The sequence below is a fragment of the Aquarana catesbeiana genome, linkage group LG13, assembly GCF_042186555.1.
Source record: "Aquarana catesbeiana isolate 2022-GZ linkage group LG13, ASM4218655v1, whole genome shotgun sequence".
Classification (NCBI taxonomy): domain Eukaryota; kingdom Metazoa; phylum Chordata; class Amphibia; order Anura; family Ranidae; genus Aquarana; species Aquarana catesbeiana.
Window position 1 is genome coordinate 29549766 of NC_133336.1, and position 23957 is coordinate 29573722.

Here is a 23957-nt window from a genome sequence, read left to right on the forward strand (position 1 = left end):
ATGCCCTAGAGATCCTCAGTACGTATACATGGGAAAGGGATATAGATCGCTCGATGTAGCGTCCCTGTATACATCTATTCAGCATGAATTCGGCCTCAGAGCCATAGAGTATTACTAGGCAGAAGCACATTTGTTCAATCCTGCACAAGCTCAATTCATTTACGAGTGCATTGAGTTTACCTTGACCCACAATTACTTTTTATTCATGGATAGCTTATATAGGCAGGTGAAAGGCACAGCCATGGATGCTAGGTTCGTTCCCAGCTACACCAATTTAATCATGGGGTACTGGGAGCTCAAAACGTATTTGGGCTAACAACCCATTTGGGAGGAACCTAAAACTGTATTCACGGTGCATTGATGATGTTCTTATCTGGAACAGTACAGATGATGAATTGGAAGGATTTCTTGCTCATTGTACAAGGAATCCTTTCGGAATCTCGTTCACACATGTGGTAGATGAAAAGTCCCTGGTCTTTTTAGACCTTGAGTTATGGGCTGATGATAATGGAGTAATCCATTCAAGGACGACTTAAAGCCTAATGCTGGTAATTCTTATCTTCATGTCCGCAGCCACCATCATCCTAGGTAGATCACAGTCACAGGGACTGTGAGGTTAAGGTAAGAGGTGGTTAATCATTCTTGGAGTGATGTATACTGGTACCATTCCCAGCTTGCAATACACCTTGGAATTTTGGATGGGGCTTGTTCTATCCTGTCAGAAGATAGGTATGTGTTGTATTTGACTCATTGGGCGGTGCTAGTCCACGCGGATGGGTGTGACCCACTTGGGTGGGTGTCGCTTGGTGCATGGGCACGTGGCTACATATAGAGGTAGTTAGAAGAGATGAGCCATTGTCCGTTTAGGCTCTGATGAAAAGGGTGCGCGCCCTTGAAAAGCATCAGCCATTTGGGATATCGTCTGATCCCCTAAACATCAGGTCCGGTTGGCCGGTGTTTAAAGACACTCACCAACTGATAAGCCTCATTTACATGCTCGTTTGTGAGTATAAACATTGTTTTTATGCTTTTAATAAAATTCTACCATTGGTAATGCGCAAGGTCGGTGAGCCCTTCCTTTTTTGTTCCAGTTTCAAGAATACCCATTGTTCTGAGGAGGGCTGCAAGACTGTAGGCATTGCTTAAATTTGGTCGCACCACAACACCCAAGCGCAGGAGATTATTACTGTGTTTTTTCAGCCTAATGCTGGCCATACACACACAGAATTTCGGCCGTTTGCAGACTCAAGGATTATTCACTGGTCGAAATCGAATTGGCCACTAACTGACAGAATAAAGCCGTTTACATGATCGTTTCCATGATCATAGTGATCGTTGGACAACAAAAAAAAAATATATAAAACCCAGACAACACAGAATATTGGTTTTGATTACAGCATACACATATACATTATAGTTGAAACGGTAAAGGTATTCGCTTCAGATCCATCGACATTAGCCGGGCAAATTAGCTTTATCGTCAGTAAAGTTGGGTCCACTAATGGCTCCATTGTCGAACGATCTTTCCGAAAACGACCAGTTTCGACCGAAATTCTGTGCGTGTATGGCACAGCAGCATTAGTCTAGAGGTGTAAGAATAATACTTACCATATTACCTGTTCCCTGGGCAGTTGGGGGTTTTACGCTTCTCTTTGATGCTCTGGGTTGTAAACCTTTGCTGTTCTGAGGTACAGTGCAGGAATGTTGGTCCTGTCATAGCTCATTCATCTCCCCCGAGACTTAAAACTGTACTCCAACATTCTTTTCACTAGTACTGAAAAGAATGATCAATCCCAGCATAGATCAGAACTCTGTACCATGTTGCTCTGTTTGCAGATCCCCTGATATTCAGGGTTTAGTTGTGGCTTTGTATCATGTGACACTCTGTATATCCTGCTAATAGACTCTGTCTCTTCCATAGCCACTTCCTGCAGCAGCTGGCGCCAGAACACTCCCCTTTGTAGTCTTTCAGACTCTGTAAATGATGCAGCTTTCCTCACAGCTCTGATGGTGAGTGGGATTGAATACATCCCAATTAGCATTCAATCCCACCCAGTCACACCTAAAGGAGGAGTTCAAACCTCCCAAGTCCCACCTCACAGCATTATTCAAGAAGGACATCCCTTCTGTTCTGAAAGCTAGATGTTTTTGCTGGTGAGGATTGAATGGATCACAATTAGAATTCAGTCCTGCCCAGTCAAATATACCAACCAGTGTAAACAGGGAGAGTCCCACCCCTCAGATCTCGCCCTCCTAGAGCCCTGCTCTCTAATTGGATTAACATATGAAGGAAATGCCTTCATAATAACCTCCCTCCCATCCGCTGTAGTTTTGCAGTAAGCCATTATTATATGGCATGCTGCAAGACAGGAATGCCACAGGAGGAGTTATGACACATTTACACTTTTCACCAGCCACAAAAACTTATAAAGGCTCAGAAACGCCCACAGTAACCACCCTAGGACCCACCCACATCAACTCCCAGAACTGGTACAAGTGACTCCCATAGCCCGTCCTGAAGCTACATGGGCTCAAAGGATCATGGGAGATGTAGTATCAGGACTGGAAAGGAAACAGGAAGTCAGAAAACTTAGAAACTTCAGCCAGGAGGAGGAGTGACATCACAGACACAGAAACCTGCTGTATACAGCTAAAGAAGGTAAGTTAACACACAAACCGACACTGAGGTTGCGATTCATTCACATGCACAATGCATCTGTTTTGGGGAGAAAAGCTGGAGTTCTTCTTTAACAAGCGTTTAAAGCGAAGCTAAAGTCTGATGTTAAAAAAACAAAAACGGAGCAGGCAGGCTCTTTATTGCAGAATAGAGATGCAATGTCTCCCTTCTGCAATAAAAGAAACCTACCTACTCTCAGTCTTCTGTAGAAGGTACACTCACCTGCACATGCGCAGCTCAATTCACATTCTGGTACAGTGCCTGTGTACTGGGATGACCGCACTCCTCCACATGTGTGATGTCATCCTATGCCTGCCAATAAAGTTGGCAGAAGACCAGCACCCAGAAGAAGCCGTGGGGCAGATTCCAGCTCTACGAGGGACCTCCCAGGCATGAGAGTGTTGATTCAAAAGGTAAGTACAGTATAGCAGGTCAGTTCTGCTTAAAGTGATTGTAAAGGGTTTTTTTTTTTTTTTTTTTAAATAACAAACATGCCTATACTTGCCTGCTCTGTGCAAGAGTTTTGCACAGAGGAGCCCAATCCTCCTTTTCTGGGTTCCCGCGGTGCACCTAGCTCCTCCTCCTCGAGTGCCCCCATGGAGAGCCGCTCATCCACACAGACAGCAGTACTCGGCCCCACCCCCCCGTGTCTCTGGATTTGATCAATCTATTCAATGAAGACCCTAGACAGCAGCTGGAGCTGCTGTGCTCCTCCTCGACGCTGGAACCATCAGGCTCAGGTAAGAAAAAAGGGGGAGCTGGGGTGCTGCACTACAAAAAGGTTTTTCACCTTTTTTCACCTTAATGCATAGAATGTATGAATGTACCCTGGGGGTTTACAACTCCTTTAGCACTTGCAGTACAAGGAGTGAGGACACTACAAGTGTATTCTTTTCTTTTGTTTTTTTAAATCCGAGTTCAGCTTTGCAGTGTTGGGTAGACCGATTCCTTTAGCCGATTCCGGACCGCTGCGAGACGCTATATGTCGGCAGAATGGCACAGGTGGGCAAAAGGGCGTACAGGTACGTCCCCTTTAAGAAGCGGCGCGGGCCTGCCACGTTCTCCGTGACCGTGGGTCCCGCGATCGTGTCACAGAGAGGTAGAACGGTGCAGATGCCTTTGTAAACAAAGCATTTCCCCATTCTGCCTTGTGATATGACAGAGATCACTGCTCTCTGTCATTGAGAGCAGTGATTGCTGTCATGTGTGTTGCAGCCCATCCCCCCCACAGTTAGAATCACTCCCTAGGCCACACTTAACCCCTTCATCGCCCCCTAGTGGTTAACCCCTTTTTACACAGTAATCCGTGCATTTTTATAGCACTGATCGCTGTATAAATAACAACGGCCCCAAAATAGTGTCAAGTGTCCAATGTGTCTGCCATAATGTCGCAGTCACGATATAAAATTGCAGATCACCGCCATTACTAATAAAAAAAAAAATAATAATAAAAATGCCATAAAACTATCCCCTATTTTGTAGATGCTATACATTTTGTGCAAACCAATCATTATACACTTATTGCAAATTTTTCTTACGAAAAATATGTAGAAGAATACATATTGGCCTAAATTGAGGGAAAAAAATTGTTTTATATATTTTTGGGGGATATTTATTATAGCAAAAAGTAAAAAATATATATATATTTTTTTTTGTCGCTCTTTTTTTGTTTATAGCACAAAAAAAAAACAAAAAAAAACAAAAAAAAAAAAACGCAGAGGTGATCAACTACCACCAAAAGAAAGCTCTATTTGTGGGGAAAAAAAAGGACGTCAGTTTTGTTTGGGTACAACGCGTAATTGTCAGTTAAAGCGACGCAGTGCCGAATTGCAAAAAGTGCTCTGGTCAGGAAGGGGACAAATCCTTCCAGGGCTGAAGTGGTTAAGAAAGCAATCATTAAAAGAAAAAAAAAAAAAGTATAAAGTCAAATGGTTTTTTTTTTTTTTTTTTAACACAATGGTCTCCTCCCAGAAAATGCTTGCAGTACACATAAGAGATGTGGAAATACAAAGGACATTGCAAAATAACTTTATTATTTTAAACAGTAATAATAAAATGCTGTTAAAACCGTATAAATGAGTAAAGCTAGACACATTCTCAATAATAAATTAGCACATTCATTTTCACTATAACCCCACAGCAGTAGTAGTAACAATATACATGGCAAGATTAAAAAAAATATGACACACTTTCGTTCCAGGTTAGCATTGCAAAACGTGTACTGTGTGTGAAGGGACAGTCCACCAAAAACAGATCTTTCATTTACAGGTGGGTGGGTGGGTGGTGGTAGTCCGATTCACCTGCTAGCTCAAGGACTCCAATGGTCATCCTACAGATGTCCCTTGGGTTGGCAACCTGCTATCATGGGAGCGCAACCTGTGTCCCTCCAGCAATGGTGGAACTACAATTCCCATCCGCATTTGGGAGTCATGTTTGTAACGGCCAACCTTGCAATGCCTCATGGGACTTGTAGTTCTGAAACAGCAGGAGGGCCACAGGTTGAGCACCCATGTGCTAGATGGAAGGAGATCCCACTGTGATGGCAGAAATGGGTGTGGTTGTGGGCGGGTGTGGTTGGGTACGCCAATATAAAAATCTTACTACTAGACAGCCAGCTCAACATCCACACAAAAACAGAAAACCATTCCTTTGGGCGGACTGTCCCTTTAAAGTGCACCTGTCACCCACAGAAAATTGAGGTGGACATTTTGTGGGCTGTATCATCACTCAAACTATCAATTCACAATTTGACCTGTGATGTCGCAAGTGAATTGATAAGAGTACGGTTTATAAAACACGGATACAGCACACAAAATGATTGTGCAAAGAACAAAACCAAAAAAAAAAAAAACTAAAAAAACCTAATTAGTTAATTACTCATCACAGATACATTCCATGGGGGCGATTAACCCTTCTTATACCAGTGGCTGTGCAATATATTACAGTGCGCCCACCTATTACAGAAACAGCTATTCAGCAGCATAAACGTGTTAAAAAAAAAAAAAAAAAAAAAAAAAAAAAAAGAACAATCACAGACATCACAGGCTCAGAAGAGTTGCATACAATGGGCCTCGATTATCACAGCGTCTCGCATAAGAGCTAAGGCAACCAATCAGATTGATACCTGCTTGTGAACAACATGTAGCTGGCGGATGTGATTCTGAATCGGATTCCTTAAAATGCTGACAGCTCTAATAATAGACGGCGATAAGCGAGGCCGAGCTTCACCCACCACCTATATGTACTGTGGGGTGACCATGCCTGCTCTCTAGAGAAGGCAGAGTACAAGTGACTATATACAAAATGGTTAAAAATGATTGTGTAAACAATTGTATAGCAAAGACCGATTAGAAGTGCTTCTAGATAATAATTGGGACTATCAGTGGTCAGACTTTACCTTGAGCCTTACCAATGCAGGGCAAAGCAGCGGTTCACTTTAAAGCTTGCACATTTGTACAGGCTCTTCCTCTGTACTGAACTTGCTTACACAGATGTCTCTGCACACTTTGAGCATCTCAGTGTGCATTAGAAGATGCAGCCGTCTGTTAGAACCCGCTTCATCCCCTGGCTGGAGGACATCCAGCATCGCCTAGTCCCTTTCTACCCAGCCTGACTGTCCCTGGCCCACCACCTTTTCATTCTTGGAGGCTCAGCATCCCATGTGGGCGTTACCTAGGGCGGTCTGCATGCAAATTGCAACCTGGAGTAGGAATACCCATTCCTACAGACTGCCATTTTCAGTGATGGCAAACCTTGGCATCCCAGATGTTTTGAAACTACATTTCCCATGATGCTCAACTACACTGCAGAGTGCGTGAGCATCATGGAAAATGTAGTTCCAAAACATCTGGGGTACCAAGGTCCCCCATCACTGCACCAAAGCATTTTTACATTTGCATAATCTCTCCCAAGAGCCAGCCCACTGCTTGCATCAGGGATGGGGACTCTTGTGAGGAGTACTGAGGCGGAGCTATGTACAGCACCCTGCTGGCCCCTCCCACCAACCATGATCTGCGTGCATTGCATAGAGGCGACATCACTGGGTCTAAAGGTATGGAATATCAGTGGAAGCGTTATTTAAAAACTGAATTAGCATGTTGATGTAGGAACCAGGGAAACCCAAATTGAAGCAGAATAATCTTCAGTTTTAAAGAGTTTGTTACCCCAACACTTCACATTCCAGATATGTGCCTGCTGTACCATGTACTTGTATGAGAAAGTCTCCTGTTCTCTTTGTATTGCTTCCTTTGTCTGAAATCCCTGGTGTTCCTGCCAGTCCCACTGCTTTCCCTATAGAAACTGACCACACTAAGCAGGAGAGCACACCGTGGTCAGTTATCTAGCTATGCTGGGAACTCTGTCTCTAGGAATGGCTGCCAATGGGGAGACTGAGGAGGCGGGGCCAAGCTGCGGTTCCGCGTGTCTGAATGGACAGGAGCCCCCATTGCAAGCTGCTTGCTGTGGAAGCACTCGGCAGGAGGGAGGGGCCAGGAGCGCCAGCAGGAACCCCAAGAATAGGAGGATCCAAGCTGCTCTGTGCAAAACCATTACACAGAGCAGGTAAGTATAATGTTTGTGTTTTTTTTTTTAATTAATTTACTTATTTTTTTTTTTTTTTAATAACAAAGTCTTTAATATCACTTTAACTGATCATTTTACTGAGAAACCAGCTAAAGCATGAGTCAGGCTTTGTGTTGGGAGTTCCTCGGTAAGCTGAGTAGATGGGGCAATACCTAGATGGATTGTACAGGGTGGGGGGGGGGGGTCTCAAGGTAATGTGATGAAGCCCAGCCAGGGGGTGGGGCAGTGGCACAAAATCTGCAGCACTGCAGACTGACAAGTGGCACCATCCACCTTTATATGCCATGCAATTTTGCCTGCTACCGGCAGGTACCCAGGTCTGATGTGTGCTGTAAACTGTATACTCAAGCAGCCCGGCTGGAGAAGCTACGCAAGAGTAGTCATCAAGAATGAAAAAATGAATACAAATCAAATAAAAACTCCATTATCCTGTTGCATACGGTTTCACAGACACAGCTATAACTTGGTTTGTGGATAAATGTGGTTACGGTTATCATCAATGTGTAAAACCTCAGATTAGAGTTTTGCATTATATTCTGGCATTGTGTAATACATGTCAAGGTATCTTCTAGCTGTACATATAGAAGCTTTGTATCAAGAGCACAGATATGATAATGTGGAAATGTAGTGGACCAGGCAAAGTGCTTCGTATATTACACTGAAGAGAGTTAATAAGGACAACACAGGCTTTTTAGCAGCATATGAATGATCACTAACAGCTGTCTTGTGTACAGCGGCGTCAGATGACCTCCCACTCGTCTTCAAAGTCGGAATTGACGTGCAGATGGTCGCTCTTTGGAATGTGGAGATGGTGGCTGTAGGTCCTTGTGAGACGCTGCAGGAGAGATCCTGTGGAGCCCACACCCCAAAGCTCGTCCTGTGGAGTCACTGTAGAGAAGCCGTGATTGGTCAGAATGGCAGAAAAACCTATCCTGGCTCACACAACTGTCTGCAATGTTTGTTTTTGTTTTATAGCCAATTATGATGAACAATAACAGTGAAAAATAACAAAACAATATACCACCAGCATAAAAACAATACTGCCACAGCTTCATTAAGGCCAATTTATTTGTTCCCCTTTAGGAGGATCCTCACATGCTTCTTTGTATTTTTTTAAATTCTCATTTACTTGTTATCTAGGTTTGTCCTCAGATGCACACCTGCTCAGCAGATCCAGCATTTCCCTGCTGTAATCTGCTGATCAGGTGCAGTAGGCTGGATCCCGCACCGCCATCTTGGTACTCCTCACTCATTGGAAGCTGGCTGCCTCTTCTGGGTTCAGACAGCTCCTCTGATGATGCACACAACTCCACCCCCCAGCCACTGTTAGTCCCGACTCCCGCAGCCTCCTGGGATGTATGAGGTGGAATCCCAGGAGCCTGAGGCACCAAGGACAAAGAAAGGCCAGGAATAAAAAAAAAAAAACTTAAAAGTTTTAATAAAAAATAATAATAATCTACCACTGACAGAGTTGTGTTATATCTGTTAATAATTGCACCACCCCCCCACCCCCCCCCGAAGGAAGAAAAACACAAAACTTTTTGATCCTGTCAATTCAGAGCTGTGTCTTGGGCATGCTGCCTGTGTTGCCTTATCCTCTTAGCGCTGAGAGTACACAAATATGCGGCCTCTCAGTGGGTAGGCCTTGACACAGAGAGGCCGCATATTTGGTAAAATGTAAACAAACCTGTGCGCTCCCGGCACAGTTACCAGCAACTGACGGAAAGCTCACGATTTCAAAAAGCTGATTATGTGACTGCTGTGACAGCCAATCACGGCAGTCACATGATTATAATCCCCCAACATCAGAAACCCCTTAAAAGGCTGGCAGGCGCCGGCGTTAAAAGGGTTGTAAAGGTTTGTGTTTTTTCACCTTCATGCATCCTATGCATGAAGGTGAAAAAACACCTGTCAGTGACTGCCCGACCCCCCTCCCCACCCCATTTTACTTACTGGACCCCTCAAACTTGTCCCACGGGGATGCGCTGTCTCTCTGCTAGGGGGTTCTCGGCTGTTGATTGGATAGATTGATAGCAGTGCAGCCATTGGCTCCTGCTGCTGTCCATCAAATCCAATGGCCCGGGGCAGAGTCCAGCATTCGGCGTCCCTACCCCCCGGGAGAGCGCTTCTCCCAGGGGGTTATCTGATGTGGGGAGGAGCCGAGAGAGCCGCCGAGGGACCCCAGAAGAGCAGGTTTGGGGCCACTCTGTGCAAAACGAGCTGCACAGTGGAGATAAGTATGACATGTTTGTTGAAATTTTCCACATTTTGTCACGTTACAAGCAAAAACGTAATATAAGTAGAAGGAAAACGATAAATGATTTTCAATTTTGATGCGTTTCACGGTGGGGATGGTGTGTTCAGGGTGATGTGCAGTGTTGGTTTTCCCCCACACATAGCGTTTTGCTTTTATGCCAAAAAGTTAAATTTTGGTCTCATCTGACCAGAGCACCTTCTTCCACGTCCCCTCCCACAGGTCTTCTCGCAAACTGCAAACGGGACTTCTTATGGCTTTCTTTCAACAATGTCTTTCTTCTTTCCACTCTTCCGTAAAGGTCAGATTTGTGGAGAGCACGACTAATAGTTGTCCTGTGGACAGATTCTCCCACCTGAGCTGTGGATCTCTGCAGCTCCTCCAGAGTTATCATGGGCCTCTTGGCTGCTTCTCTGATGAATGCTCTCCTTGCCCGGCCTGTCAGTTTAGGTGGACGGCCATGTCTTGGTAGGTTTGCAGTTGTCCCATACGCTTTCCATTTTCGGATGATGGATTGAACAGAGCTCCGTGAGATGTTTAAAGCTTGGAATTTTTTTTTTTTTTTAACCTAACCCTAATTTAAACTTGTCACCAACTTTATCCCTGAACTGTCTGGTGTGTTCCTTGGCCTTCATGATACTGTTTGTTCACTAACAAATCTCTGAGAGCTTCACAGAACAGCTATATTTACAGGGGGTCCCCTAGTTACAAACATCCGACTTACAAATGACTCCTACTTACAAACAGAGGGAGACAACAGGAAGTGAGAGGAAATCTACCCCTAGGAAGGGAAATTCACTCCTGTAAAAGCTGTTCTGGGAAAAAGGTACCTCCACTGATGCTTTATCACCAAGGCTTGTTTCCACAACAACCCAAAATTTTCAAAATCCAGTCATTGGGACAGAAAATGAGGTGAAATCTTCTGAAGAGGAGCACAGACAGCAAAACAAATGTTACAGGGGTGTTAACCCTTCCCTATGCTATCCAAAAAGCTTAAATTTTTTTTTTTTGGCTGGAGCTACACTTAAAAAATGTACCTGTTCCGACTTACAAACAGATTCAACTTAAGAACAAACCTACAGTCCCTAACTTGTTTGTAACCCGGGGACCCCCTGTATATGGAATTACAAAGCTGGACTCTATTTACTAATTAGTTGACTTGTGAAGGCAGTTGGTTAGATTTTAGTTAGGGGTCTCAGAGTAAAGGGGGCTGAATACAAATGCACACCACACTTTTCACATATTTATTTGTAAAAAAAAAAAAAAAAAAAAAAATTGAAAACCATTTATCATTTTCCTTCCACTTCCCAATTACGTGCCACTTTGTGTGGGTCTATCACATAAAATTCCAATAAATTACAATTACGTTTTTGGTTGTAACATGACAAAATGTGGAAAACGTTAAGGGGTATGAATACTTTTTCAAGGCACTGTACAATACTTACCTGTCTAACTGCCCACACCACCAAATTTAGCTGCATTAAATAGAGGGATCATCTGCTTTTGATACTTCAGGGCGTGTCAGATGTTGGCAGCCAGCGATCCCTTCCAAACACATTTACACAGTAGTATTATCGGTCAGCCCCATGTTACAACAGCATTGATGTAGGAGCCAGCACAGATCACAGTGGGGGGGGGACCAGACATCTGACACGTCCAGCAGAATATTCGTCCTTAACACAGCAATGTCCTGTAGTTCAGGCAGCAGGACAAGTAACTATTAATGGTTTCTTTTGCAGAGAGCAATTCTTTTAATTTTTTTTTTTTTTTTTTTTTTTTAAATAGAGTCCCTGTAAAAAGACACAATTAAAATAATGAATATTTTGGTGTTCAGATCCTTACCTGTTAACCATGACATATTTCCTGGGATTTTCTTCCAGTAATCACCTGCTGCATTCTTTTCGGTTATCCCGTACCGTCTGGCAATGTCACCATTGGGACAAAGTGCCCAGACGGTCCTCGCACTCACAACAAGCTGACACGCCTGCAAACCTAAAAAGGTAGAGCAATTCAATCATCATTAATAATACACTAATAGATTTTCAAACAAAACGTACAAAAATTCTTAGTACGATCAAAGACTTTACGGATATTGTTTGAAAGTACTTCAAAATTGCGCTTGCTTTTAACAATTCATTTTGGATTGAGTAGACGTTCCCAAAGGAAAACCACATTCACTGTTAAAAATTTCCATTCTGCTCGCTCAAATTTTCTTGTCACTGTGTTTAAAAACGAATGCTGATTTGTCCCCACACTAACAGTGAGAAAATCAAATCGATGTTCTTAAAACAAAATTTTTGAACAAAATTCTACTAGTGTATGGCCAGCTTTATAAATCAGCAGCTACAGGATTTGTAGCTGCTAACTTTTAGTTGTATTTATTTTTCACAAACTGGACAACTGCCTTAAGGGCTCACTCATTCACACAGGTACTTTGGCTGAATGAGTGGTTTGCCCACGCTCCTGGAGCCATACACTTGCATCTACACAGGCAGCGCACGAGGGGAGGGACAGGCCATGATTTCTAACAGCAGCCCTGTAAGCTTTGAGTTTTTGTTTTTTTTCATAAGGAGGTAAGGAGTCCCGCTCTGCACTGGAGAAAATGCTGTGTTAAGATCGCGAGGGGGGGGTTTGAATCGTTGAATCGCGATCTCGATTCTTTAACGAAAAATCGTGCAGCTCTACCCCAGACGGTTGGAAACTACACTTTTAAGCATGCCTCCATATCTACACTTGGTGTTCCTCAGCTGCTGAAGACTTACAGTACCCCAGACAAACGAATAATTCTGTAAAATGGATTTCTTACCAGGTACGTGCTCCCAGTCTATCCCAATGGGCATTTCTTCTGTAATTCCGATCCGTACGTAAACGTTGCACTTGTTGTCGAGAGTCCACAGCATGTTGTCGTTGGGACTGGAGAAGACACTAATCAAGTTGATACCTACAGGCTGTAAAAGAAGAAGTTCCATGAGTATGTATTGTTCATGTCTGTTATTTTAACATATACGGCTCCAATAGCTGCAAGAATACAGAGAACACTGATCCACTTACTGGAGTCTTCAAGTCCCTGCCCCGGGAGGACTTCCAGTCTAATGTCCCTACTACATGTGTACACACAAGCAGGCTAGGCCCAGCCAGGCTGGTAGTAAACTAACTGTGACCCACCGATCCCCATGACTAAGCCCCGGGGAGGCGGAGTGAAACGCATTGGGGGCATGGTCTGTCGGGAGCCCAGGCTGAGGTGGTCTCCCTTACCACCATAGGTAGGAAGTGTCACCAGCACACCAGGACCTCCAAAATTGGGTTCAAAATTTTAATCACATAGTATCAAAAAAATAAATAAAAGCAACGTTTCGGAGCCACGCAGGACCCCTTCATCAGGCACGTGACATCTTACCACCTCAGGACTCTGTGGATGTGTGGCACCAGGGATCTTTCCTCTCTTCCTTCCACTAGTAGTAAACTAAACCATTGGAAACTTGCAGAGATCATACAAATTCTAAGCAGATAATAAGTTTAAAGGAGTTGTAAAGTCAGAAGGCTTTTGATTTGAATGCATCAAGATAAAAATAAATAGAATCAAACTTAAAGGGCTTCTAAAAAGTCAGAAGGTTATTTATCTTACTGCATTCTATGTAGTAAGATAAAAAAAACCATACTTATCTGAGCCCATCTCGATCCAGTGATGTTACACGAGAGTCTCGGGTGTCCGGGACTCTCCCTCCTCATTGGCTGAGACGGCAGTGGGGCTCCATCTGCTGGCAAAGTCAATGAGCCAATGAGGGAAGAGGGGGGGGGGGGCGAGCCAGGGCTCCGTGTCTAAATGGACAGACAGAGCAGCGGCTTGGCTCAGGTGCCCCCATAGCAAGCTTCTTGCTGTGGGGGCATTCAGCAGGAGGGAGGGGCCAGGAGTGCCAGCGAGGAACCCCAGAGAATGAGGATCGGGGCAGCTCTGTGTAAAACCATTACACAGAGCAGGTACGTATAACAGGTTTGCTTTTTTTAAACAAAAATAACATAAGTGACTTTACCCCAGGGATCAACTGAATTTTGATTAGCGTGCGGGCTCCCCTGCTCGACAGAAGACACATGTCCATCGTTTAATTGACTTCTGACAAAGGGACATGCCGAAAAATCTGTAGTGATTTGTAGCTGCAGCTGCTGATCAGTGTATTCTGACACCTCGCTTGTATGAATAGAAGAATCTGTTTTTTTTTTTTTTGTTCAGCCCGCTAGCTGTATAGCAAAAAACCTCTAAGCTGTAAATCTGGGCATACACTGTTAAACACCTGCTGGTTGCTTACACTAGAGGGCTGGCAGGCCGCCTAGATTCTGTTCATATAAAAACACATTGCTTGCATTGTGAACTTTGAAAATTAATTTCCTCACAATGCTAACAGATACAGAGGTTAATGAGGCTAGGTTCACACCTGTGCATCTGCATTGTCTTGCGTTTTTTTTCTAATGAATTTCTGATGTTTTCACAATGCGCTTTTCATGCATTATTCATTTGCTCCCATTGAAGTCTATGGGGTCAAAAATACTAAAGCCTAGTACACATGAGTCGAATGTCAGGCGACATTGGTGGGTTTAATAAAAAACAGCCGACATTTGGCCTCTGTGTATGGCAGCCGGTCTGACAGAAGCCAGCCGAGCATGCTGGAAAACTAGCAGCCGACTGGTTACCGATCAGCACGCTCAGCCAATGGTGTCCCCGTCAGAACATAATAAAACAGCGGGGGCTCTGGTCCGATGTTCGTACAACGGTTCTGACCAGAGCTGTCAGTTTTTTTCGCTCAACCCGCTGGGATGATAAAAAAAACAAACAAAAAAAAACAAAAACACACCTTCATGGTGTGTATTAAGCTTTAGTCATGCCAAAAGAACTTCTTACATCTCTTTCCAAGTTGCATGGAAGGCATGGTGCATAGGCATAAATGGGCCCTATAGACAATAACAGGGCTCCTCTTGATGTGCATTGTCGCGCAACAAATTGCACAAGCGTGAATGGGAAGGAAGGGTTGCTTTAAAGTACTTTTACTGCTTGTTCAGACTCCGTAAATACTAGAGAATGTGCATGCTCTTGGCACAGGTTCACTTTAAGGTTTATTCAATTCACTATAATAAAATCGAAATAACTCTTAGAATTATGTGACAAAACTTTGCTCTTCGCAAGCTGTTAGTCGCTATGGCAACAGTCAACTGACTGCTAAACTGTGACGATGTGTCAAGCCATGGCATGTTGCTAGACAAATGTTCAGGGAGTTGCATTAAAGATTTTATATAATGCCAAGTACTAAATTGGGTTTAGAAAATACTTTCACTTAATTAAAAGGGGTTAATGTCCGAATTTAAATTCTTAATGCGGATCATTATTATTGTGGACATGAACAGAATAAATCCTCAACACTAGAAGGAGGGAAAGAAGAGGAGGGGTCATCTGTCCACTGGTTATGTTTGGCAAGGTCTTAGAACTTAAAGCAAAAGTGGACAATAATGAGCTGGAGGCACATGCAGAATTTTAACTAGCCAACTGTCTTATAGAGGTCTTGAAATACATCTGAATCCTGGGACTAGGCTTGAATACTTTCCGCATGACCTCGGGCATTGTACCTGTCCCCGTGATCTAATCCAGGAATCTACTGCGGAATCTGGAGAACAACAGGGCTTGACTGTACATTCACACCGTGCTCATTCCAAAGGCTCTAAATATAGCCAGCTCCTCCATAACCTCACATGGAGCGAAGGAAGCCAGACTTGTGTCACAAGGTATTCCCTGTCCTTACACAATCCAGACACTGTAATCCCACTAAGGGGCCTGGGGGGGGGGGGGGACAAGTCCAGGAGGAAGACACAAGATCTCCATCTTCGAAGCTGTAATAAAGTAACTAACAACCACTGTGCTCCCTATCAAGACCTGCTGCGGCCTTCAAAGGGCAAGAAGCTCCTACTTGCCAAGTACTCTCCAGAGGCGCTTCTGCTGGCAGAAAGCCAATAGAATGGGTGCTCAATCTGTGACCCTCCAGCTGTTGCGGAACTACAAGTCCCATCAGCCTTTAGGAGTCATGCTTGTAACGGGTAAGTCTTGTAATGCCTCATGGGACTTGTAGTTTTGCAACAGCTGGAGGGCCACCAGTTTGAGACCCCTGCTGTAGACACATCCATGCACTATAGACATCTATGGGGTGGGGGTGGGGGTGGGGGCGGGTCACAGGCGCCAGGAGGCGACACTTTGAAGACAGGGATCACTGAGGGAATGGATTACCCAGATAAATACAATTCTCACATATGGGAAAGCAATGCAATGGGAATCTGAAATAATCTAGGGCTTCTGGCCACAGTAGTGCAAGACTCTAAAAAGTATGCGAGTGTGGAAGTGTCAGGGCCTCTGGAGGTTTTTATTTCCACCTGTATCCCCTACTTGAGAAATTTAACTTCACTATTGTGCTGGTAACCATTGTCTCTTGTACAGGAAGGGACGAGGAAACCCATCTGTCGCAGAAACAAGGGGAATCATTTAATGGAGACACTTTCTCATCTCACTTTTTTAGCCATTTCCTCTCACTTCCTGTTCTATACCCTGGAACAGGAAGCGAAAGGAAATCTCTCAACTGGGACACAGACTGCAAAGAATAAAACAGATTTTAACCCTTCTCTACTCCATCGAAAACATAAATTTTCATGCATGTGTACATCTGTGTCCTAGACCCAACCTTGCTCTTTAGCCCCTCCCACTGTAGCCCCTAGATGGGGTAGGAGAGCGTCCGGAGGTCACATGACCAGCCATAAAAGATCTGCGATAAGGTATTTACAGGCTTAGTTTTATAAAAACATGTACAGTGTAGGATAGTTTCTTAAAACAGAGTGGCTGGCAGAAATATTTAATTGCCTTTACTGCCAGCTACAAATAGCGGCGGGGGGGGTCAGAGAGAGCTCACACACACAGGAGCTGATAGGCAGGGAGGGAGGGGAGAGAGGAGAAGAGCAACGGGATGACGGAGACATGCAAACTGACCATGGTAATTATGGATCAGCAGCCATGATAAACATGGTCAGTTTACAGAGGGGGGGGGCAGCACCAGCCAGGTATTTTACAGCATAGAGGGGGACAGATCAGATTAGACAGCACAAGCATTGTGCGGTTTAAGGTTTAATCTGCTAAAAGGGAACAGGATCTGATTTTTTTTTTTTTTTTTAATAGAGTTACAACCACTTTAACCCCGGAAGGATCTGCCCATTAACCAACAATTTAGCGGTCGTGCGACGTTGTACCCAAACAAAATTGATGATGATGACCTTTTTCTTTCCCACAAATAGATCTTTCTTTTGGTGGTATTTGATCACCTCTGCGGTTTTTATTTTTTGCGCTATAAACAAAAAATAGCCACTGATTACTGTGTAAATGTCACTGGCAAAGAAAGGGTTAACACTAGGGGGCAATCAAGGGGTTAAATGTGTGTCCTAGGCAGTGTTTCTAACTGTGGGGGGATGGGACTGCCTGGAGGAGGAGACATATCGCTGTTCATAACCATTTACTTGGACAAATCTCCTTTCTGTCTCTCCCAGGAGCGATCGCGGGTGCCCGGTGTACATCGCGGCCCCCAGGCACGCGCATCGGCTCAGTCGTTGTGCCACGGGCGCCCCCTAGTGGCCTTAAAGCGGCCGATGTACAGCTACAGTGATTTGCCAAGGAGGGCCAACCTGCCGCAGTATAACGACGGCGGCTGGTCAGCTATTGGTTAAATTAATATCTCCTAAACGTGCACGGTTTAGGGGATATTCCAGGGAGCAGCAGCCGGTGAGGTCACCGATGCACGCATTCTGAAGGAACGGCATACCCGTGCACCATGGCCAATACTCCCGCACGCGGGACTGACATCACTGCAGCTCAGCCCTTCAAGCGCCCCACAAATCTGGAAAGAAGACCATGTGAAGATGGAAGCCTCTGCAGAGGCGACACTGGAGGGCTTAGTTTCAAAGGTAAGTCTTTCACAATGTGCTAGTATATAATGCTTACTAGCACATGATGCCTTTGCCTTGCCGGGTTTTGTTTTCTCTCTTCTTCAGCATTTACTGCCACTTTAAAAGAATGAAGTGAATTGATGTTTACTTCAATCATGTACAAGCACGTTTTCTTTGCACATGATTTGGTATTCAGGGTGAAGACCGGTTCTCCTTACCAACCGAGCCAAATGAACATTCAAAAAGGGAGTGTTCACTTTGCTATGTGAACAGTCTCTATTCCTTTCGTAAATCAGCTTCTCTATCTGACCGCAATTAGAGTGCGTTTCTTTGCATAAGATTTATAATTTACAAATACCTAAATGCAAACTGTAATCTAATATTCTGTTTTGTGATCATAATCCCTCCAAATGACATCTCTGGATATGCTGTACATGAACATGTCATTTTATAAAGTCTGACAATAGACGTGTAGCTTGCTGGTAAACTGTTGATTATACACTTCACTGCATCATTCATACCCATGTTCCCTTAAAATCAATCATTTTATAAAGTGGTCTGAAATAGACTGTGTAGCTGCTCACTAAAACGTGTGAATTGTACTTGTGGAATTATACACTACCTACTACAATTATGCACGATCTATAGAGCTCAACAGCAGTAGATTGTGACAGTAAAATAGCGAACTTCTCCTTTAAGCTCAGGGGAAGTGACAAGGACACAGCATTTCTGGCAACAGGTATTAGCTGTACTTGCAAAAAGTGTTCTTGGCCTGAAACGTGAAATCTAATGCAGTCACCATAGCTTTACAACTGGAAACCTGCAAAATTTTACATATTAGTTTTTGGGTCTAATTATGCTTTATTGCAATGCTGTAGCATGGATTTTCCATATCTTACATCAGGGATCTCCAAACAACGGCCCTCTAGCTGTTGCAGAACTACACATCCCATGAGGCATTGTAAAACTCTGTCATTCACAGACTTGACTAGGCATAATGGGAAATGTAGTTCCTGAACAACTGAAGGGCAATAGTTTGGAGACCCCTGTCCTACATAACTGGAGGCAAATGGAGGCACAGAGGTCAGGCTTGTTACCTGTATGGGTGGCTCGATCATGATCCACGCTGGCAGCATCATGCTTGGATTCAGTGGCTGGGTTCCTACGCGAAAGTAAACGACTCCACTGGTGTCACATGCCCAGATGTTCTGATTACCGCAGGATAGGCTGCACAGCCTCACTGGTCCTATAGTGACACAGAGAGGGAAAGCATAAAATCAGACGCAGACACAAAACACTAGATCTGATCTAAACGTGTGCCTTGAAGTGAACACCACAAATTCAGCACCATCTCCCTCCTCAGCATCATTTGCAATACAATCACATACAGAGGAACTCTACAAGTGCTAGTTTTATATTGCTGGCATGCCTGAGACAACCATATTAAACATCTTTAGTCTTATGCCCCGTACACACAATCGGATTTTATGACGACAAATGTTGGATGTGAGCTTGTTGGCTGAAAGTCTGACCGTGTGTATGCTCCATCGAATATTTGTTGTCGGACTTTTCGCCAACAAATGTTGGCTAGCAGGTTCTCAAATTTTGCGCCAACAAAACTGTTGTCGGAATTTCCGATCGTGTGTACACAAGTCCAACGCACAAAAGTTCATGCATGCTCGAAATCAAGCAGGAGGAGGCGCACTGGCTATTGAACTTCCTTTTTCTCGGCTCGTTGTACGTCTTGTACATCACTGTGTTCCCATGTTCTTAATTGTTGGCCAACATTTGTGTGACCGTGTGTATGCAAGACAAGTTGGAGCCAACAACCTTCAAACAAAATTCCACGGTTTTGTTGTCGGAAAGTCCGATCGTGTGTACGGGGCACAAGCCATTGTAAAAACCAGCGAATACACAGAGATACCCTAACAGAGTAACTTGTGTCTTTAGATTGAGGCATGAGCCAGACATGGATTTTCTGCTCGGTCTCTTTGCGCATGAGCCGTATTCCAAAGCAGAAAACTGCGCCAATAATGGCTAAGACAGCCTGGACCGGCCCATAGGCTTCAGTGGCCCATCCTTAGTTGGTGCTCCCTCCTCTCCCCTGAAGCCTATTACTCAACCGGCCCAGAGCAGCCTGAATATAGGTAAGTATATGCATCTTTCTTATAAAGGGTAGGTGCCATAGGTGCTAGGAGGAAGGAGGGATAGATCTAAGGGTAGAATTAAAGCGTTTGTTACCCCAACACTTCTTATTCCTGATATGTTACTGCTGTACCATGTACTTGTATGAGAAAGTCTCCTGTTCTCTTTGTATTGCTTCCTTTGTGTAAAATCCCTGGTGTTTCTGCCAGTCCCTCTACTTTCCTATAAAAACTGACCACACCAAGAAGGAGAGCACACCATCTCGGTCAGTTCTCTAGCTACAGCGAGGGAAACAAGTATTTGACCCCCTACTGATTTTGTACATTTGCCCACTGACAAAGAAATGATCGTTCTATAATTTTAATGGTAGGTTTATTTTAACAGTGAGAGACAGAATATCAAAAATATCCAGAAAAACACATTTCAGAAAAGTTATAAATTGATTTGCATTTTAATGAGTGAAATAAGTATTTGATCGCTATCAAATCCGATCAGAAGATTTCTGGCTCCCAGGTGTCTTCTATACAGGTAACAAGCTGAGATTATGAGCAATCTCTTAAAGGGAGTGCTCCTAATCGCAGCTTGTTACCTGTATAAAAGACACCTGTCCACAGAAGCAATCAGATTCCAATCTCTCCACCATGGCCAAGACCAAAGAGCTGTCAAAGGATGTCAGGGACAAGATTGTAGACCTACACAAGGCTGGAATAGGCTACAAGACCATCACCAAGCAGCTTGGTGAGAGGGTGACAACAGTTGGTGCGTATATTCGCAAATGGAAGATACAAAATAAATGTCAATCTCCCTCAGTCTGGGGCTCCATGCAAGATCTCACCTCGTGGATTTTTAATGATCATGAGAACGGTGAGGAATCAGCCCAGAACTACACAGGAAAATGTTGTCAATGATGCTGGGACCATAGTCACCAAGAAAACAATTGGTAACACACTACGCTGTGAAGGACTGAAATCCTGCAGCGCCCGCAAGGTCCCCCTGCTCAAGAAAGCACATGTACAGGCCCGTCTGAAGTTTGCTAATGAACATCTGAATGATTCAGAGGAGAACTGGGTGAAAGATGTGTGGTCAGATGCAACCAAAATCGAGCTCTTTGGCATCAACTCAACTTGCCGTGTTTGGAGGAGGAGAAATGCTGCCTATGACCCCAAGAACACCATCCCCACCGTCAAACATGGAGGTGGAAACATTATGCTTTGGGGGTGTTTTTCTGCTAAGGGGACAGGACAACTTCACCGCATCAAAAGGGACGATGGACGGGGCCATGTATCATTAAATCTAGGGTGAGAACCTCTTTCCCTCAGCCAGGGCATTGAAAATGGGTCGTGGATGGGTGTTCCAGCAGGACAATGACCCAAAACACACTGCCAAGGCAACAAAGGAGTGGCTCAAGAAGAAGCACATTAAAAGTCCTCGCGTGGCCTAGCAAAGCTCTCCAGACCTCAATCCCATAGAAAATATACGGGGGGAGCTGAAGGTTCGAGTTACCAAACGTCAGCCTCGAAACCTTAATGACTTGGAGAGGATCTGCAAAGAGGAGTGGGACAAAATCCCTCTTGAGATGTGTGCAAACCTGGTGGCCAACTACAAGAAACGTCTGACCTCTGTGATTGCCAACAAGTACTGATTCCTCACCATTCTCATGATCAATGAAACGCCACGAGGCGAGATCTTGCATGGAGCCCCAGACCGAGGAAGATTGACAGTTATTTTGCATTACATTTCTATTCTAAACTGAATGGGTTGTTTTACAGGGTGATCGTTTACACTTACTTTAATGAAGACTGAGCCCCCAATTTAGAATCAGTCTCAAAAGGACATGGTGAAATAAAACGCAGGGGGGAGGGGAGAGAGACTGTGGATAATATTTTATATTTTATATTTTTGGTACTATGAGATTGATCCAAGAACTGTCGATTGTGGAGATTATGTGTCTTGTTTTATTTATATGTACGATAAGCATGTTTAATAAGATTTTGTCATGAAATGTCATGGAATGTTTTTATGTGAAAAATATCTTAATAAAAATAATTAAACTTTAATGAAGAAAGAAACCAGAGCAATTCATTTTTACTAAATTGAGGAAGGCTAGGAACATCTGACGATAATTCTGTGTATTTCTGTCCCAGTGACAACTGCATCAGCACAAGTTTCCTTTACTGTTGTCACAGAAAATAGAGAAAATCTCACCAATTGGGGTCACAGATATAAAAAAACACACATCATTACAGAAATATAATAATAATAGTTTAGAGGTAAGCCACAAGTTCAGAGGAATAAAAGCTGAAAAAGAAAGTAACCACCTGCTAATATCAGAATTTTGAAAATGTACATAAAAAAAAAAAAAATTATAATAAATCACACACACCCTGGGCAGCACAGTGGCTAAGTGGTTAGCACTTCTACCTGGCAACACTAGGGTCGTTGGTGCGAATCCCAACCACAGCACTACCTGCCTGGAGTTTGCATCTTCTCCCTGTGCCTGCGTGGGTTTCCTTCGGGTACTCCGGTCCCCCCACCCCTTCCCACTTCAAAGGCATGCCGATAGGTTAATTGGCTCCTGTTTAAATTGGCCCTGGTATGTGTATGTATGGGAGTTAGGGACTTCAGATTGTAAGCTCCTTGGGGGCAGGAACTGATGTGAATGCATATACATACACATATATTAGGATTTTTCCTACAGCTTACCTGTAAAATCCTTTTCTTGGAGTACATCACGGGACACAGAGCAGCTATAGTAAATTACTATCTGGGATGTCCCAAAGCAATGCCCCTGAGGGGAGGGAGGCACCATCAAAGAAACTGCCACCAAAGAAGGACCTACTCTGTCATTTGTAATACGCTGAGGCCAAAGGCAGTGAATTCTACATGATTGACATTCACCTGGTAAAAACCCTGTAGATGTATAAACAAAAGACCAAATAATGGTCTTGTACACCTGGGCCACTGACATCCGATGAAGGATGGCCCAAGATACTCCCACACATGGTAGAGAATCTCTCCCCAGAAAAAAAAAAATGAGTTCTTGCCATTTAAACCATAGTCATCATTGATAAACTGGCAGATCCACTGCTAAATATTCGACCTGGATGCCGCCTGCACTTCCTGGGCTCTTCTGGCAGCACAAACCAGGATTCCCGACTTGTGCCGACAACTCAAGTAGACCCTGAGCGTCTGAACTACCTCTAGAGTAGGTAGCGATCTTTCTCCTGCCGACTGTGGATTAGGAGAAAAATAAAAGGCAAGGCACTGTCCTGATTCAAGTGAAAAACTAGAAACCACTTTAGGCAATAAAAATGGATGATGACGCAACATCACCTTATGATGCGAGACCAAGAATGGCTCCTTGCATGAAACAGCCGCTAACTCTGACACTCCGCTTTCTGAAGTGATAGCAACCAAAGAAGCCACCTTCTGAGATAAAAGAACCAACAGAGAATCCCCCGATTGGTTCAAAAAGTGCAAGGACGGTCAAGATTCAAGTACCAAGGACACAAGAATGGCCTGACAGACGGGACTGTCCAAGTTACATGCTGTATGAGGTATGAAACAAGGAGTGAGAAACAACGGCCCCTGGAAAAAAATGGAAAGGGACGAACTATGACCCTTACCGGTACTTAAGGCCAAACGCCTTTCCTCTAGCAATTGAAGAAAGAAAAAGAAAATCTCCCACCGGTTTATTTCTGCGGGTGCCACTTCCTGGCTTCACCCCAGGCAAAAAAATATTTTCAATTCCTGTAATTGAAGTTCCCCCGAAGCTGGCTTTTCGAGGCTCAACAGTGCTGAGATACAGGACTCAAGACCATCAGGTTCCGTTGGACTGGGAGTCTCCAAAGGAGCAACCCCCTGCAAGACTCGCTATGCCTGTGTACCAAGCCCCCCCTGGGCTAATTTGGCCAACATTAATATTAGTGTTACCACCTTACGGATTCTTCGCAAAAGATGTGGCAGAATCCAAAACATCAAATAGGGGAGAACCAGACCTTAAGGCATTACCAATACATGTACCTTTATTGGCAGTGGGACTCTTGTCCCGGACACACCTATCCCAAACTGTTGCAGAACTTGGAATCTAGTAGACTCCCCTGCAGAGTTCCCCTTGCCACTATCCTATACCTGGTATATGTATTGGCGATAGAGACAGCACCTGTACTGTCCCAGACAGAATGTAGTACACCTCCCTGAGTCACATGACCTCTGGCGCCACCCTGGTGGTTTATATATGCCTGCAGAGGCATTTCCAGATTGAATCTACAACAGGTTTGTCCTATAATCCAGAGCAAGGCATACTGGCCAAAAATTCCAAGCTATTGGACAGTATTC

At 44.1% G+C, this 23957-nt stretch overlaps 1 protein-coding gene across 2 annotated transcripts in view; it reads right to left on the minus strand.

The window, feature by feature from the left end:
* Window positions 1-4689: 4689 nt before the first annotated feature.
* TECPR2 (tectonin beta-propeller repeat containing 2) overlaps window positions 4690-23957 on the minus strand; it is a 110363-nt gene continuing 91095 nt past the window's right edge. For both annotated transcript variants that reach the window (XM_073610554.1, XM_073610555.1), the window contains exons 17-20: window positions 18572-18720; window positions 12319-12460; window positions 11355-11504; window positions 4690-8146 (exon numbers count right to left, since the gene is read on the minus strand). In XM_073610554.1, the coding sequence (XP_073466655.1) occupies window positions 7998-8146; window positions 11355-11504; window positions 12319-12460; window positions 18572-18720 (590 nt within the window). In that variant the 3' untranslated portion in view covers window positions 4690-7997. The remainder of the gene's footprint in view (window positions 8147-11354; window positions 11505-12318; window positions 12461-18571; window positions 18721-23957) is intronic.